Source organism: Clytia hemisphaerica, unplaced genomic scaffold (genome assembly GCF_902728285.1).
Source record: "Clytia hemisphaerica strain Z4C2 unplaced genomic scaffold, Clytia hemisphaerica genome assembly, whole genome shotgun sequence".
Classification (NCBI taxonomy): Eukaryota; Metazoa; Cnidaria; class Hydrozoa; order Leptothecata; family Clytiidae; genus Clytia; species Clytia hemisphaerica.
This window is the reverse complement of record NW_027104468.1, coordinates 46,626-64,643: the sequence shown is the minus strand read 5'-3', so window position 1 is coordinate 64,643 and position 18,018 is coordinate 46,626. Positions and strand designations below refer to the sequence as shown.

Below are 18,018 nucleotides of genomic sequence, written 5' to 3'. Positions count from 1 at the left end.
ATCAAACCTTAAACTAAAATCTTTAAAAAAAACTACACCAACCTCTTTCAGAAGTTGCTCACGCCCTACCAACAATGCATTGCGTTCTTCAGTATCCATATTGAATTCAAACCGATCCAGTTTTTCAATGTCGGGCAGTTGATCGTTAGTTGACATCATATCTAAGACTTGTTTTCGTAAATTGTTGATCTCATTTTTGAGGTTGTTCTTAGTGGTTTTGTACTTCTCATCCTCTTTCTTGCGAGACTGGAATAAAACAGAAAAAGGTAGAAACAAACAAACAACACAACAATCCCATCAGCCTTTGCGTTAATCTCTTTTGCACATTTATTGCTTCATTTGACAAAAGATATATAACAACTTGCACGTATCTTTAATTGAACCGCATTGAATTGTGGGATTGCAACTCGTACAAATGTTAAAAAAAGTAATATATGACGTATGCGTTGCGGAGCGCTATTCCTGGATATGAGATAATAATACCTATCATTGATGAAATTAGAGTCCCGACAAGTCTGATAAATTAAGGTCTGACGAAATATAAAAGAATGCTTAAGCGTTATAATGTATTAAAAATTTGAATAGCTTTTGAGGTTTGCAACGGTCAACGGTGGTTTAAGCGAACACTTTGATGTTAAACCATTCTTACGAAATAAGACATTTGGGTGACGAAGTTAAAAGTTAATCACAACGATTTTGTGTTTTCAGCAAGAGGTTTGGAAACGAGAAAGATAACCCAACAAAAGAGAAAATTCAAAAGTCTCGACAGAAAAATCATGATCACGCAAAATACAGCGATGGAGAAAGTTGAATACTTTTTATTCAATAATATTCGCTAACAAAATGAAGTTCATTTAATCAAAACGAGGTGGGTTATAAGAGAGTCACGGCTGTAAATCAGCAGATAAAAAATTTCTAACTAACGATTAGAAGAAGATTTATAAAGCCCGAAGGACTAGATGTCGTACTTTAAGCCATCACAGGCAAAAAAGTGAATATCGCAAAAATATAGTTTCTATTGTTTTAAAAAATCCGCGTAGCTTCTGATTAGTCAAGCGATGAAATTCAATACACCTTTTCGACCGTAGCCACCAATTACCGCGCAGGCAATTTTTTGTCCGCTTTATCCCGCTAAAACCGTCCCAGTCCTTTTTTCGTACCTAGAGACAATAGGAAAATGTGTCAAAAAAGGATTGGATCGAGTTTAGGGGGATAATTAAATAATCAAGTGGCACGCGCCTGACCGCGCGACACGGTTGAAAAGGTGTATTGTATTGTAATGTCACGTGAACTAGGTAAGATTTCCTACATAGTTTGCAGAGGGGTATGAACCCCCCTAGGTTTATTTCATCCCCCCCTATATACCCATCCCCCCCTTTTGTAATGAAATCTTATCCCCCCTTTTTTTTTACAGAAAATCTGTTTCGAAGGAAACTCGCTTTCCCACCTACCAGCAAAATTATCAACAAGAAAGAGTATGAAGTATTATAGTCACGAGCCAACAATGACAGAATATAACTGTGACAATTTGTATTTGATTAGAAAATTGACCAAAATATTTCCAAACCCCCCCTTTTTTATTTGATCCCCCCCTACATTCCCATCCCCCCCTAGTTTTTTCGGCAGATCTCGGTACCCCCCCTACAAAGGCCCTCCAGAAAGTTGGCATCCCCCCCTATTAAAAAGGGGGGGGTGCAAACTATGTCCTACCTAGCTACGGCACATTTTTTAACAAAAGTACGACATCTAGCCCTTCGGGCTTTATAAATCTATGGAGTGGATATGATTTGTCTCGTCTTTGGGACAAAGGTCGTAAATCTAAAATGACAGAGTGTCGATGTGAAACCACGACTTTTTATTGAATGTCACTTTTGAGGTCGATACGGATACTCTTGTGGTTTTGAGAAGATAACTTATTAAACCGTATTCTTGAAACATATTTAGGGTGTTCAAAATGATTTATAAGATCTAGTTTAGACAGTCCACTTTTTGCCCTGCCTATTCTAATTGTGAATCAAAGTGGGCATAAAGTAGGCTGTCTAAAGTCAATGCATAGTCCTTTTTTGATGTCAATAAAATGTCTTTTTTCAAACTTTTCCAAGCAGAGATTTGAACTACCAACTTTGTGCCCTCTTTCTGCCTACTGGAACAATTAGAATAGGCATGGCAGAAAGTCAGCCGTCTAAACTAGAACTTATGACCGTACCAATGTTTCTTTTTGAAAAAGCATCGACTTCAGCCAGAAATTTAGTCTATAACATTATTTTTGAACACATAGACAACCCATACGTACCTTTTGAACGGCTTGATGTAACCATGTTTCCTGCTCTCCACCCAACTCTGAAGAATTAATTTTGAAGTGATTTTTATTAAAAAGAAATACACAGGTTGCAAAATAAAAAGTCTGAAGACAAATCACGCTTTTACTCGAAATTTTCATGTGCTTGTTCCATGACATTTATTTCTGATTGGTTCGAATTTATTGACACTAATAAAGTTATCAGCTGTAAGTTGTAAATCAAGTAATATGGGAATAAAGTCACGTGAATTTTTTCGAGTAATCACATGTTTTGAATGCATTGAGATAATTTTGCAACCCGTGTTTTGAAAAAGAAATCATTGGAAGGAACATTCGCTTTTGGTTCCAACTCACAAACTAAGTTGATTTCACCGGGCGAATATACATGATCTTAATAAGAGATTTTTTGAACAACTTTACCTGAAGGCAGATCAATCTTCTTCATCTTTTTTATCAAACTATCCTCTTTATTCCTGACGTCACGGATCTCCCCTAACAATGATTTACAGGTTTCTATGGCAACAGTTGCTTTAGATTTGCCCAGAGACGTGTAATTCCATTTCCAAGAAGTCACAATGCCCGTGCGGCTGACAACCAAGATTTGCTGTGCATCAGGTGAGAGTTGAGCAAAATCAATACCACCCTCTCTGTAATTGGCTGCTTGGACTGGCACTTTATTGTTCTGAGAGTGAGCATAAGGAAATATGTAAGCTTTATTTCTAATTCAAAAAAGGATATCGTGGTATTTCAAAATGACCAGTACAAGAAACAAACTTTTTCTTGTCAGTAAAAAAATTCTTGTTCTTTCGATTTGAAATTAGCCAATTTTTTTCACTATCTCGTAAAGTTAAAGCTTTTTAAATAATCTAAGCATGGCAAACGATAGCCCATGACCCAATAAGCAACAATATGGTATAGTATCAGCAGTAGTCAAAACAAATTGAGCTAGAGTGCTAAGCAACCCCAGCCTTGAGCTTAAAATTGGAGTTCCTTATAAAAAAATGTGTATTGATTGAAAGATCGCAAAAGGTCTTAAAACCCTAAGAAAATCAAAACTGACCATAGCACCAACAGCTCTCATGATAAATACTCCATCAGGTGATGACGTCATCAACCATCTTGAATGGCAAGACAATACAATTTGACCACCTGGTAACGCATGCGCAGGGTAGGTTACTGATGCATCAAGAACAGCATTGGTACCAGGCGTTGCTGATTGGTCCTTTTAGAAAAGAAGAACAAAAATCCAGTTTTTTCAAATAATTAAATTGTACTCTCTTCAGTCGTCAAGAGTACTCTCGTTAGTCATAAAGTGTAGCCTCTTTACCCGTTTTTTTACAAGAACATCCAAAAATTTTGAAGCCTTTGGATGATCTTGACTTTTTGAGTTTTAAAGCCTAAAAATGTTCTTAACATGTTCTTATTTTCGCCATTTTTTGAGTATTTTTGTCCGTTTTCCTATGAAATTTTCTAGAGTCCGTAAAGCCTTAAAATGTTTTTAACTTGTTCTTAACCTTTTGGCCATCGAACCTTTATGTTCATATAGTTTGTTCTTATAAAAAAAACGTGTAGTTAAATTGTACTGACATGGCTTTCACTTAAAAAAGCCAAGAGATATCAGGAATTGATCTAAGGAAATGATTGAGGTTATGTTTTCTCTAAATTACCAGTGTAATAGGCATCGAAAGCATCAAAGCGTTCTATCTTATACAACGGTTGGTAGTGGAAATTTGACGATAAAACACCCTCATCTCACAGACCCGGTAGGATTTTTTTCAGCAAGTGGGGGTAAAAAATAATTGACTAAAACTCGATTGGGATTGATATTCTCATTTTTTTATGGCTAGGGATTTAAACTTCATTGTTTTCAAGTTAGAAAAATCAGTGGGGATTTTTTTTCAGTGGGAACAAAATTTTGAGTATAATTTTTCACTGGGGACAATATTTTGGAAAGTTTTTCCAGTGGGAAGGGCTCCCAGTGGGTCTGTGAGAAGGAAAAAATTGGAATGAAGATAATTATTCCAAGGTAAATTAATCTCCAGTTCAGGGCTCTATTCAATGTACTCCCAGCTGACACACAACGTTGTTTCAACGTTCATTTAATTTCCACAACGTCCATATAACGTTAGATGAACGTTAAAACAACGTTGTGTGCCAGCTGGGATTGGTTAGGAGGCTCAATTCTGCTCTTTAACTCGAAGAAACCCTTCTAAGAAACATACTTGATCATCCAAATTGTATTTGACAACACGTTTGCCTTGATGTACCAAACCAAAAGCAGTTGAATTGTTTACAACGATGACGTCATAGATATATGATTTAAGAACGAATGTTTTCTTTTGAATGGAGATGTCTTTGAGCTTCTTAGTGTCGTCCAGAAACAAGGAACTTGCACCTGGAATGGAGGGATACGAAAACAATACACTAAATGACCGTTTTTAATGCAAAGGCTTTCTGTGAGAACATGGTAAGAATTGATAAAAATATTAGCAGTAGTCAAAGCAATTTATTGCCCCCGCAGGAGCGCAGCGACGAGGAGGCACTTATAGTTTCACGCATAGATATTGGACTGGAATCTCGAATTTTTGCGCGTTTTGTTTTGTTTTGTTTTGTTTTGTCGCGCAAGCCTACCCGTAGTTAGTCTCTTCCGTAAATGTTCGGTTTTTTTTCCGGGACGGCAGTTGCTAGCCTAAAAACTTTTTCTTTATAATAGCAGGCGCCGCGGGCATTTTATTCAGCTTTCGACAGTAGATTCTATTCCGCTTGTAGAATTTTGCCCGATTGGTCAACATGCAGGAAATGGAATGGAGAAGTTTCTGGAAGTTTTTTTAAATTCAAGCTCTCTCTTCCTGCAGTCAAAATACTTATACGCATTTACTTTTGACTTTCGGATTAAACAAGATATATACATATACCAATCAGTGAATTTGCTGACAGTCAAATTTCAATCTGTCTCCTGCCTTAGACATTCAAGAGATTTTTCGATCCAAACAGTTTGTCCCCAATAATAATGAACAATGATTGAAATGATAATAGTAGAACAATGATTGAATATGGACAAAAGTGATTATTGTTGGTGGTTGAATTGGCAACGAAATTCCACTGTAACAAAATTTATTCAACAATCGTCATTCAACATACTCTACTCTCAACAAGAATGCTTAAAAATCCTGTGTTATGGTACTTCGACAGTAAGTACAAATATTTTTTTCTTTGTGTACTTTTATAATAAGACTTGGTTTTATTAATCTTTTATGTTTAACCTGTGTTCTTGTTGATACTTACCAGGTACTATTTGGGAAATTATTATCAAAGATTGAAAGAAACTTTTGTGAACTATTTTGGAGGAAATTTCAGTACACTCACCATCATATAGGCGGTTATCGAAAAATTGTTCTATTCGCGTCACCCGCCCGCATCAAATTTTCCGCTGATTTTCCGGTGCAGAGATGCGAAAAAAAATCTGGGAAAAGCAACTTGTTTTTTTAAAGTATAGCTTTTTTCTCAATTGCTCTGACGACCATCGAAAAATTGTTTTGCTCGCGTTACCACCCGCCCCTGAGTTACTGGCGTGATTAAAAAAACCCGGGAATGTTTTGACCGCCCGTCCGCCCGCATGCATTTTTAATACCCGTTGCAACGCGAACAGAGCATTTTTTCGATGACCGCCATATCATCTAATTTCATGTTTCTTATTTTCCCTTTAAGCTTTTTATGAATGAGGATTCGTTTACCTTGACAACGCAATATTACCTCGTTACTGCTACTATTACCACGTTACGTCATGATCATCCTTCTACACGATATTGCTGTTACAACTGCAAGATAACTGGCATATCTTTGTAATGTAAACAATTTTGTCCATGAGATCCCTTATCATGCTGTTGGAAAAAGTCCTGAATGCACGCTATTTCCTGTTAATACCTGCTTCCTGCTCATCAATATTGCCTCGTTACTGATACTATTACCACGTTACGTCCTATCATCTTCCATCCTTTACACAACGCTGTTACAGCTTCTAGATTACTGGTAAATCCATTTAATGTAAACAATTTTGGATCACGATTTCCTTTGTTAAACCGTTGGAAAAACTTATTGTTACCTGTCAATTTTTGGTTCCTGCTCGTTATGTTTCTGGCTCATAGCATTTCTTATGCTGTTTGGTTCTACATGTTTCATTTATATTTCAAATTGGTTGAAATAAATATAGTTGCATGTCTTTTGACTGGTTTAGTATCTGTAACTGTCTGTAATTGATTCTACCTGGACACTTTTCCTAATGAATGTTTTAAGATTCGTACTTTATTCTTTGTAAAAAGTAATTCACATTTTTAGAAAAAAAATAAGTTTCATTTATGTTAGCTTATTCATTGATATCTCAAAGAAAATGCTGAGAAGAATCATTCTAACTATACCAAATCATTTCGAGACTTTTGCTATAAAGCATTAAAAAGTCTTAATAAGAATTAATTAGTTTTTTACAAGTATTTGTACTAGCGGGTGGCAGTTAGTGAAAGCTATGGCTAGTTTAAAACTTTTGGTGAATTATGCAGAATTTTGCGAGGAAAAGCCTCTATAGTTCAATAAGGCGGGAACTTTTAACAATTCAATTCGATTCAATTAAAAGATAATCTATTTGCCTGCATAACATAAAGACCCTAATAGCATTTCAATTTAGCTTGTAATTGAATCAAAATTTTCCTTAATTAAATTTCATATGGTAAAAATTAGTAGATGAAGCTTACTTTAAAAAAATCGCTGCCCAAATTTTCTTCCAATTTTTTAAAAATAAACCCGGGTTACACTGTTTGGGATTTTACTAATTTGACTATCTTTTGACAGATATTTCACATACATTAAACTTTCTCCATTCAAACCTCAACTAAATATTGGCAATGTGTCCAATTTTAAGAGAATAATAGTCAACTGCACATACCTTTCATTAGATTCTCATTGATGGTCATTTCCACAAGATGGTTGGAAGCAGGTTGATGACCAGATGTGCTCAAACCAACCAACACTTTCCAAGTCGTCTGATCACTATTTTCATCTCGTAATGCTTTGATATCCATACAAACCACCTCGCCATTGACATCTTTAAAAAAATATTTTTTTTAGAGAGAGATTTCAGTGCATAATAAGTAATGGTAAACGCTCTTAAATTGATGGCAGGTATAATTTAAAGGCCGGTCTCCACTTTCGTGCAAAATGGGCGATAGTTTTTTTCTTAACCTTTTTTGCCTGAAAAAAAAGATTACGTCATAAAAAAGTTTCGCGCGAACAAAAAAAAAGTTGAAGGAAGTTATACTTTTTTCATCCGTTGCGTCAATTTCGACAAATGGAATTGCTTCATTTTTCAACCGGTCAATGACCTTACAAAAACGTCAAAAGGTTTTCGCTCATTTCATGCGAAAGTGGAGACCGGCCTTAACTTACTCGTGGCCGTAGTTCCAATAAAGATATTTTAGAACGCTATGAATAAGATTGATTTTATTCGCTCAGCTAGACATAATTGAAGTTTATCGTGGCTTGAATGATGAGATTTTACTACGATTCATCAGATACTTGATATAAATAAAGTTATAAGGCCTTGTTATAAGGTTTCGTTGCTAGTCAATGATGGTGATATTCTTAGCACTTTCTTAATTTTTTGGCCAATTACCTAATGAATATTCTTATAAAAAATAAAGTGCGTAACAATTACAGTTGACAAACAAAATCAAAAACTTACCGATATACCCAAAGATGTTGAATTGTGAAGACAAGGTTGGATTACAAAAGAAAAGATGACCATCTGTTGATGACGTCATCATAATTGTACCTGTTTCATCGATTCTAAAAGAAAAAGATCCTGATTTCATATTCGAAGAATAACCTCTTATATCTCGAAAAAATGTAGAAAAACACAGAACCTCGATCACTTACTCTTTGAGAGAGATGAGTGAATTGATGATTTTATGCTTTTGAAGAAAGAGATACTTATGTTTTTTTTTGTCTTTTTTTAATACAGAAATAAGGTTTCAGGCGCGCATGGGCCTCTTAAACCGATCTTTTAAAAAATATTTTCTTAAAATAAAGCTTGTCACGAGGACTTCCTCGGACTCTTATTACATGATCCTTCTCTGACATCGCTTGATTCATTTCATCCGCTTTCTTTCGCCACTCTTTAACTTGTTTGCGTTCGGATTTGGTTAAATCGTCAGTAATGCTAACTTTGTCGTACTTTTGATATCTCTTTAGTTCTCTCAACTGCCTCATAAATCTGTATTTAAAATAAGTGTCTTTAAACACAACTTTTATCGGACGCATGTCAGACTCCTTTCCTATACGGGAAATGTACGTTGGCACTGTTTTGATGTTGACGTCGCTCAGTATCTCGGCTACGAAGTCATTATCGTCTTTATCTTTGGTCTCTTTAACGCCATGGATGATAATGTTGGCATCCTTCCCGGGGGGGGGGGGCAGCTGGGCAAAAGGACCGACGGGTATGTGCGGGTCCTAAGGGTACCTTTTCCAATATGTTTAAAATGCACTGTAAGGGTCGGAAAAACTAGAGATGCACTGTAAGGGTAGAAATTTCAGAAAATTCTTGAAAAATCTAGATATTTTGACCAAAAATGCTAGAATTTCGATCATTTTTTGCACGAAAGGGATCGAAAGTTTGGGGGAAAATGCACTCTAAGGGTATGATTTTCACTGATTTTTGCTGCACTGTAAGGGTGCAATTTTAAAAGCCAATTTTTGGCCCGCACATACCGTCAGTCCGCAAACCCAGTGCCCCCCCCGGGCATCCTTAGACTGTTTTCTTTGTTCTTCAATTTGTTCTTCGACTTTCTCACTACAGAGAAGCCGTTTGATATTTGATATGTTTAATTCGTTGCTGTTTTTCGCCATATATCCTTGACATCTTGCTTGCAGCTCCTTAACGACACAGCTCAGTCTCCTCTCATTCTCACTATTGTTTTTGTGGCTATCGGCGCAGCTTTTCTTACAGATTGATCGGTTATCTTTTATTCAGTTCTTCATCAATTGAACAGCAATTTATACACTGGTATTTACGATATCCTTTATTCAGGAACAGCTTTAATTGATAAGTTGGAAGTCCAGTGCATCATAATGTACTGTCCTCTGTCATTTTTGGCATTCAATTCTCATATTATCGTTATCTTTAATACAGTTCTTTTCCGTGCATTGGTCGGCGTCATTTCCATTTTCTTCCTTGTTAGATGTTGCAGCAAGAGAAGGCATTTGTTGACGGGATTTGGTCGTTTTTTTATATTTTTTAATTTTAATTTTATTTTTGATCCGAATGAGATTTTTCTTACTTTCTTTAGACATAAATTAAAACCTTACTTGATGAATTTAACAGGTCCTTCGTGTAACTTCTTTTGATATACACATCTGGGTGATTCAGCCTCTGTGACATCGATAACAACAATGCAACCGCAGGCTGTTCCAACGAATACAGTAGACGAGGTTGGAGAACAAGCTAAACACGTCAACTGAAAAAAAAGTTACTAAATTTTTAATGAAATGAAGAAAACAAAAGCTTCAGAAGTCCAAAAGAATTATTAAAACCAGCGTTAAGTTTGTGAGGTGAGGGCTATATCTAACAAAAAATTTGTTGCGACTACACGCTTTTTTTTTTATAAGAATGGTGTATTTTCATTCCATCATGGATATTCTTAACTTTTTGGCGGAGATCATCTAAAAATATTCTTACGGTATCTTTAGGTTAAGATCGAAATTTGCAATCTACAGGTTAAAATGCATTAAAAATGGCATTTTTAGGTTCAGTTGCTAAATTTGGTTGCATCATATCATGGTGACATTCTTACCATATTCTTAATTTTTTGGCCATTTTCATCATGGACATTCTTATAAAGTGTATTCTTATAATAAAACAAGCAACATGCTGAATGGACCTACCTGTTGATCAAAATCAGATAAAAGTAGGTATTCTACATTTTACTATTGGTATTGAGCAAACACAATAAGTTTTACAACAATGCAAAAACGTCTGATTTATTTTCTTTTATCATTGTGTAACTTGGTCGTCTTTTTTGAAAATTTTATGACGAAAAAAAATGTTCCTAGAAAAATTACTTCAACCACATTTTAAGGTACCTTGCACTCTATCTTTCTGACAAAAATCAGGAAAAACTAATGAAGCAACTTTGCACCAAGTCCAAAAAACCTTATTTTTAGGTAGTTTTTGGCCCAAATTTGACCCCCAAATTTTTTTTTCAAAAATCAGGCTCCGTCACTTTTCAGGCATTGCTATTTTGTATCATTGTGCAAAAAATTAAAAACAACTAATGAGCCAATCCCGAGAAAAGCTGCTAACAGGAAAATGGTAAAAGGGAATTTCCCCAAAAAAGTGAAAATCCGTATTTGACGACGAAAAAAAATTTTCCGAGAAAAATTACTTCAGTCACATTTTAGGGTACCTTGCACTCTATCTTTCTGCCAAAAATCAGGAAAAACTAATGAAGCAATTTTGCACCAAGTCCAAAAAACCTTATTTTTAGGTAGTTTTTGGCCCAAATTTGCGAAAATCCGTATTTGACGACGAAAAAAATTTTCCGAGAAAAATTACTTCAGCCACATTTTAGGGTACCTTGCACTCTATCTTTCTGCCAAAAATCAGGAAAAACTAAGGAAGCAATTTTGCACAAAGTCCAAAAAACCTTATTTTTAGGTAGTTTTTGGCCCAAATTTGCCCCCCAAAAATTTTTTTTCAAAAATCGGGCTCCGTCACTTTTCAGGCATTGCCATTTTGTATCATTGTGCAAAAAATTAAAAAAAACTAATGAGCCAATCCCGAGAAAAGCTTGTAACAGACGAACGGACAACGGTCAAATTAAAGGACCTCCCGGTAGGTCCAAAAAGCGTGTAGGTTTGATGAGTCTGGACGGAAATCACAATCAATCTTTGGTTAGGCCACCAGCATCTTATAGGGACCGCAGTATACTGTATTGAATCGTAATTTTTTATTCATAATTATCTACCTGAGATTCAAGGTTACATTTTCCAATAAGTTTTCCATCAGCATATTCATATATGGAGATTAAACCTTCTGATCTTCCAACCTGGAAAATAATTTGACATTCCATATTATTCATGTCAATCCTACGATACTTCATAATAATTCAAATCTCTCCCAGGTTCTAAGACCGTGTTTAGACGTTACGGTTTCATTTCGCTCCGGTATGGTTTTTGCTACGGAAAAGAGCGTAGCTAGACCATGTTCAGACGTTACGGTTCCGTCTAAAATAAAACAACTTACAGCAATATGTTTGAGAGCAGCCGAAACATTCCTGATCCCAATGATTTGACCAATACAATTATCTTCAATGATAGGTGAAAGTTCTTCGCCAACCAATTTCAAGATGGAACCCTAGGTACAAAGAAAATGAAGTTCCATAATCTCAAAAGCATGTCTGTGGTGGTTAACGAAGAAGCAACAACTGCAGAATCGATTTCAAGCGACCAGTTCCCCGGAGGGGGGAGGGGTTACTAGGTTTGCGAAATGAAAGAGTGTGTCATCCGATTTTTGATCGGGAAATTTAGGGTTTAATTTAAAGCCCAGAAAGAAAACCGAGAGTGAATTACACATCAATCATAAAAACTTAACATTACAACCCAGTCTTTTTCGAGCAAAAAGCAGAGGATTTTTTATAATGTTTCTTTTGAAGTCAGATCATCACATTTTATTTTTACCGCATCACTTAATATTACATGGTTTAGCATTAGTTTCTCATTTTCCTTAACCCTTTATAAAAGTTTTTGCAATGATGAGATTCCCTGTCTGTCTGTCTGTGTGTCTGTCTGTGTGTCTGTCTGAAAAATTCAGACTGTGAAGTTGACTTACAGACGTTCCAGATAACATCAGGGTTTCATAGTTTGGCGAAAACTTCAAATTGGTCACAACTTGATTGGTGCAAACTCTTGATTTGACGTGGAAATCATCTTTGGAAAGCGTTAATTGATAAATATCACCGTCCTGAAATTACAAAGTAAAAACCAAAAATCTTTTCAAGAAAGTAGGTACTGGCATTTTTTAGACTATTAAAAAATAATACAACAAAGCTATGGAAAACACTCTTTAAGAAAATTCACTTTTTAATAGGAACATGGATTTATTATGGAGACTCTGGATTAACATCGAATGAAACGGTGTACGGTGGAGAGCGAAGTATTGTCTTTCCATTGTTTCAGAAAACAATCGATATATAGGCTTTGTCCGCAAAGTACAACCCTGTCATGGCGGCTCGAAGGACTCTGATTTTGAAAAATGATTAATACTCTTATTTCTAAAAAGTTTTTTATATTTTTATATTTGTACTTTTGCTGGCCAAAAATTTGAAAGTAAAATGCTAAATGCTATCCAGGCGGATACATTTATGAAATCTGGTGTGAGAAAAACATTGTTAGCCAAAGTAAAATCAAACAAAATGCTTAACGTTATAACGACACGACATTTTCAGTTGGGGATATCTTTCTAATATCTCTCCGAGAACAGCTGAGTTTTACATATATTAGACGTGAGTCTCCTAGCTTCACTGTGGTATGAAAATCTTTTGGTGGCACGTTGTGGCAGTTTTTTTGAGGTCAAAAATTTTTGAAAAAAAGAGTTTGAAAACTTCTGGTATATCAATTTCTTATACGCAGCATGTTTTTGCATCTTTTTTGCAATTTTTAAAACGTCATAACGACAGATCATTAGCAATTAACTAGCTGAGTTTGATTCTCGGAGGAAAGGTTAGTCTCATTTGGGAATTGGATAAGTGCTTTTTAATGAGAGATGCAATTAAAATCTACGAAAAATCATTTAATGATAGAAGGAGGGTGAACAATAATATCATTACTGCGGACAATATCATTTTTCCAAGCGGGTTAAAAGTTATACTAAAATTTCCAGGGGGTAAAAGACTGATTTTATTTCGTCCACCCTCACTTTAGGTATGAGAAGAATTTTTCCAAGAGCACTTTTGCAAATTTCGCCATCTTCCAGGGAGTATCCACACATTTTCAATAAATTATTTTTGCCTTGAAAAAGTTCATCCACCCCATGTATAGTTTTTAATGCAACAGCCCATTGGATGACGAATGACAGAAAAAGATCGATTCTTTAAAAGATTTCTTACAAAAGTAGAAGCGAATAACCCATCTTTCCGTAGTTGAATTTTATTGAACTCCAATTGATTGCTTGAATCTAAGAAAAAAGAATTAGTGATACTACAGAAAAAACACTTACTAATTTGTCATTGACTTTTATCAGAATAAGAATCTTAAATGTCATCAATCATTCAATAGTAGGGTTGGCTATCAAAAATACTTTTCCTCATTCATAATCTAGAAGCCATCATATGGAGACGGAAGAAGACTGAATGAATTTTTATTATAACAAAAAATATAGATAGAGTCGACATTTTATGTGAATAACCCAAAAATTGAAGACTTTCAGACATTCTGACTGATTGTTTTCATCGCGGAGCCCAAGGCCAGCAACCCGGCTACCAATGAACTGAACAGAACATCAAAAGGTGCAGGAATTCGAAAGAGGAATCTCTGGTTTATGAAACTGACGTCTTAGGTCGTCGCTCCATAAAACGAAAGACTGGTTAGAAGCAATTAACCTATTTCATAGGATTCATGCATTTGTTACCTTTGAATAACTTATAATATCAATTCACAAAAGAGTGTTTCAATATAAAAAGTTGATTACTTTAGTGACGTAGAAAAATATCCGGAGCTCCTCAACTCCGATTCTTCGGTTTAATTACCAATTCAAATTATCTGAAATATTAGGAAACAGAGAACAGAAGTTATATTTACCATGAGATATTAAAAAATGGAATATACAAGCTGACCTTTGTTATGAATGATAGATACGTTTTGATTTTCACAATCATAATTGATTAACATTCCACCAGTACAAGCAATCAAGAGTTGGTTATTTGGTTGCCAACAAAAACAAGTTGCATGGCATCTGTCTTTATCGTTTACTGAAAGGTGATAAAATTTTCAGTGCAGAGTTCACGAAACAAGTTAATAAAGCAGACTTCAAAAAGTAAAGCATACATTGTAAGGCCAATCAAGTTCAAAATTGATGAGCCCCGCCGAGCCATTTGAGTGAGGGGGCCAACATTTTGGAAAAAAATGTCGCCCACCATGGTTGGGCGACGAAGAATTTTTTTTCACTTTTTACACCCTCAAAACACCTTTAAACGATATCTAATTGGGGAGAATAATAGTTTTTGTGGTTTGATTTGGTCTCAAACCAGCTTAAAATAGTAACTCTTAAAAACGTATGACATGGTCTACCAAAAAGTAGGGGCCCATGGACCCCCCCGGCCCCCCAGTTGACGGGACCCATGATTAATCAAGCTTTTTAATATCGAAATGAGAACTACGTCATTCTCTTGCCATTGTTGTTATTTGAAAATCTCATCATAAACTCAGTCCCTCCATTATTTAAAAGAATATAGCTATGGTTAATATTTTTTCACTGAAGATTGCCATCCTGGATGGAATGAGACTTTGAGTAAGAAGTCGTTTTCTTTACTCAAACTAGCCATGGTGAATGTGCATATTACTCAAGTTGGACAGTATGCAGCATATGATCAGAGAATGTATTCACTTTAAAATTTAATGTCTTTATGAATGATTTTGTTTGCTCTAAAATTATATCTATCCTTACCTTCTAAAAATTTGTCTTTGCCTTCTCCAGTCAACCCAGCAATTGCAGTTTGAGTCAAAGTTAAATTTTTGTGACCAGTTGTTGGACGACTTGAGATAGAGCTTCCCGAATCTCCCTCCAAGAATTGAAAACCAAACGTGCCATCTTTTTTGGGTAACCCGATTTTCCTGTTGCAAAAGAAAGCATAATGTAAGGTAAAAATAACGTCTTTCGAACATCTTTTAATTAAATTAAGTCTAAACAGCTTGGTAAAATTTGTCTCAAAGTCTCGCTATAAATTGGTACGACAAAAGAAGTCAACAAAGATGTTATGCCTTAAAAAATCAGTAATGCACTACTTTTGGATCCCGAATATAACAAAGAAAAAAGTATGTCTAGTTTTTTGAAATACTGACTGTAAAAATAACAATAAAAAAATCACACTAGAATATTTCGATAAAAATTAAAAAAAACAGGGAGAAAAAGGCTTATGTTAGTACATATTCTGAGTTGAGCTTAACCCTTTAAATGCCACGGTCATTTTTTTCTAAGTTTTTTAAAGAAAATCACTAGTTCAAACTTAAAAGGCTTATATCTCCGGATCTAGAAGGAGTAAGAAGCTCGTTTATAGTCCGTTGGATAGCTTAGAGTCTCCTCTTTCTTTTAGGCGCATTCTGTGCGGACCTGACTGAATGATAGAAAGCTGTGCCGAGTGGTAAAACTTCAAACTATTTCGCTTGAGGACAGAATCAAGTTAATCAGGGCCAAATTTGGAGGTTCTTGGATCACTCGTTGACCAAAAATGGTCAAAAAACGGTCAAAATCTTAAAAAAGTAGATTTTTGTCAAATTTTTGCATTCTTTTGTATTTTTAGCTTAAAATCTTGCTGAAAAGACTCACTTTTGATTTTTTTTTTGCTTGGCCATGAAGCCCAATCTGATTCCTACGAGTTAGACCAAAAGTGCCGATTTCTAACTCAAACTGCGCATTACAGGAGGGCTTCGCCCTCCTACATAGCCCATGTCTGATATATACAACATTGGCACTTAAAAGGGTTAAAATAGGAAATAATATGATTCCACACTGGGGAAATATCTAAATCCCTTGGGTGTGAGCTAATATTTGGATATAATACTTTTCCAATCTTAAAACATCCTCCATTACTTACGTCTTTTGTAGATAAAATGTTTCATTCACTTTCTCGACATTCCAAAAAAGAACAGTTTTTTCAGCTACACACGCCAATTGATGCCAATCCAAAGGATTGAAAATAATTTCATCAAATTTTTCATTTTGAAGATCGTAAGAGCAATATTCTTCAGCTTCTTGCCAATTCCTATAGTGAAACATAATTAATAAAAAATAAACAAAACTGTCACATTTGATAGGTTAGAAACAAGAGGTCTTTATTTGGGATATCTGGGATATCTTAAACTTCTGAAATAATGGTAAACAAAATCCTAGGGTGTAATTTAAGTAAACTCTTTTTAACTCCTAATAATTAAGAGCCTTTTATTATTCCTTGTCAATAGTAAGCGCATCATTAGAAAAAGGCGATCTGCAATTTCTTTTTGGTTCAACTAGAGTATAGTATAGAAAACTTACCAAAGAGAAAGTTTCAGATTAGGAATATCTGTGCATGTTGCAAGTAGTGTGCCATTATTTGCGAAGGAAATACATTTATAACCAAGACTGTTATCAAAACCTAAAGATGAAGAATTACACTTTGATAGATCTACATTCTGTTTTCAAAAATTTCAAAGACAAAATACTTTTTAAAACTACCATTGTTTGGAAATTAATCAAACAAATAAGCTGATTTTTGTTTGAGAGGTTTTATTGTAAAATTATTCTTTGAATGGGAAAATGTGATGAAATATACCTGGTAAAGTATGAGAAGGCTTGACCAGATCATTCTTATTGTAGATATAAATATTAGCATTCAATCCATTCTCACTGAACGCAAGATAACCGTACAATGGATTGACTGCCAGTACTGCAATGCCATTCCCAGGGGATTGTAAATAATTCACTGAGTTGTCTTCAATGTTTACAATTTTAATGCAATTTCCATTTACATAACAAATTGTTTTGTTGTCCAGAAAATGTACTGGTGATCCATCATAACCAACTGACCAGCTACAGAAAAAAAACATTAAAATAAAACTTTGATTCAATTGATAATTTCACTCCTTTTTTAGAAAAATCTTGAAAACAGAAAAACGATGTATATAAACAGGATTTATCCTTTATTTTATTAATTTTACTCCGTCATTCAAAATTTCAGGGATTCAAAATTCTATAAGAACACAAACCACACAAAGGAATGATAGTAAATACCTACTTTAACACAATATCTCCAAACTGATCCATTTATCACGGGTTTAATCTTTTGCATTTCTATAAAATAATCATTAAAAAATCATTGGAGGGTTTAATGAACAGTTTTTTGTTTTTATTTCAATTTTTAGGAGTCAATTTTCCTTTTGTATTAGTTTACATATACACCCTCTTTTCACAAACCCACTGGGACCTCTTCCTACTGAAATATAGGTGAAAAATTGCCCCCAGTTGAAAATTATACTCTTGTATTTGTCCCACTGAAAATAATCAGATAAGCGAATCCTCACATTTTTTCAAAACTGACTCGGACAGTCAAGTTTAATTTCCAAAATAGAGCTTTTTTTTAGTTCCAAGAATAAAGCTTTTTTCATCTCTTTTTGATTCGTGAAATTAAAAGTTCCATTTTCGAAACTTTTTTTTCATGTTAGACCAGAGCAGAACAACCAAACTTATCCGACTCACTTGAACGATTAAAGTTTGATTTAAAAAAATCTTAACCTAATCAAACATCAGGCCATGCGATTACGATTTCGTCAGTTCCCGGACTTAAGGTTTATTATATATACCTGGATATTTGTCTATACAAAATCAAGTCCATATCCTTCTGTTGCCATTTTGCTTGGCTAAATATTACGTTGCAACAAAACCGCCCTGGTGATGATGGCTTTGAAAGGAGACAGGAAAAGTGTGT

The 18,018-nt window shown here is 34.9% G+C and overlaps 1 protein-coding gene across 1 annotated transcript in view; it reads right to left on the bottom strand.

The window, feature by feature from the left end:
* LOC136821162 (cilia- and flagella-associated protein 43-like) overlaps positions 1-17,387 on the bottom strand; it is a 29,853-nt gene extending 12,466 nt beyond the window's left edge. Inside the window, exons 1-18 of the mRNA XM_067077393.1 lie at positions 17,329-17,387; positions 16,867-17,123; positions 16,590-16,689; positions 16,153-16,320; positions 15,006-15,172; positions 14,176-14,310; positions 13,450-13,517; positions 12,174-12,305; positions 11,589-11,699; positions 11,311-11,391; positions 9,653-9,801; positions 8,031-8,134; positions 7,236-7,394; positions 4,522-4,694; positions 3,360-3,521; positions 2,720-2,981; positions 2,294-2,340; positions 43-246 (exon numbers count right to left, since the gene is read on the bottom strand). Of these exons, the coding sequence (XP_066933494.1) occupies positions 43-246; positions 2,294-2,340; positions 2,720-2,981; positions 3,360-3,521; positions 4,522-4,694; positions 7,236-7,394; positions 8,031-8,134; positions 9,653-9,801; positions 11,311-11,391; positions 11,589-11,699; positions 12,174-12,305; positions 13,450-13,517; positions 14,176-14,310; positions 15,006-15,172; positions 16,153-16,320; positions 16,590-16,689; positions 16,867-17,123; positions 17,329-17,357 (2,508 nt within the window). The 5' untranslated portion in view covers positions 17,358-17,387. The remainder of the gene's footprint in view (positions 1-42; positions 247-2,293; positions 2,341-2,719; positions 2,982-3,359; positions 3,522-4,521; positions 4,695-7,235; positions 7,395-8,030; positions 8,135-9,652; positions 9,802-11,310; positions 11,392-11,588; positions 11,700-12,173; positions 12,306-13,449; positions 13,518-14,175; positions 14,311-15,005; positions 15,173-16,152; positions 16,321-16,589; positions 16,690-16,866; positions 17,124-17,328) is intronic.
* Positions 17,388-18,018: the final 631 nt, after the last annotated feature.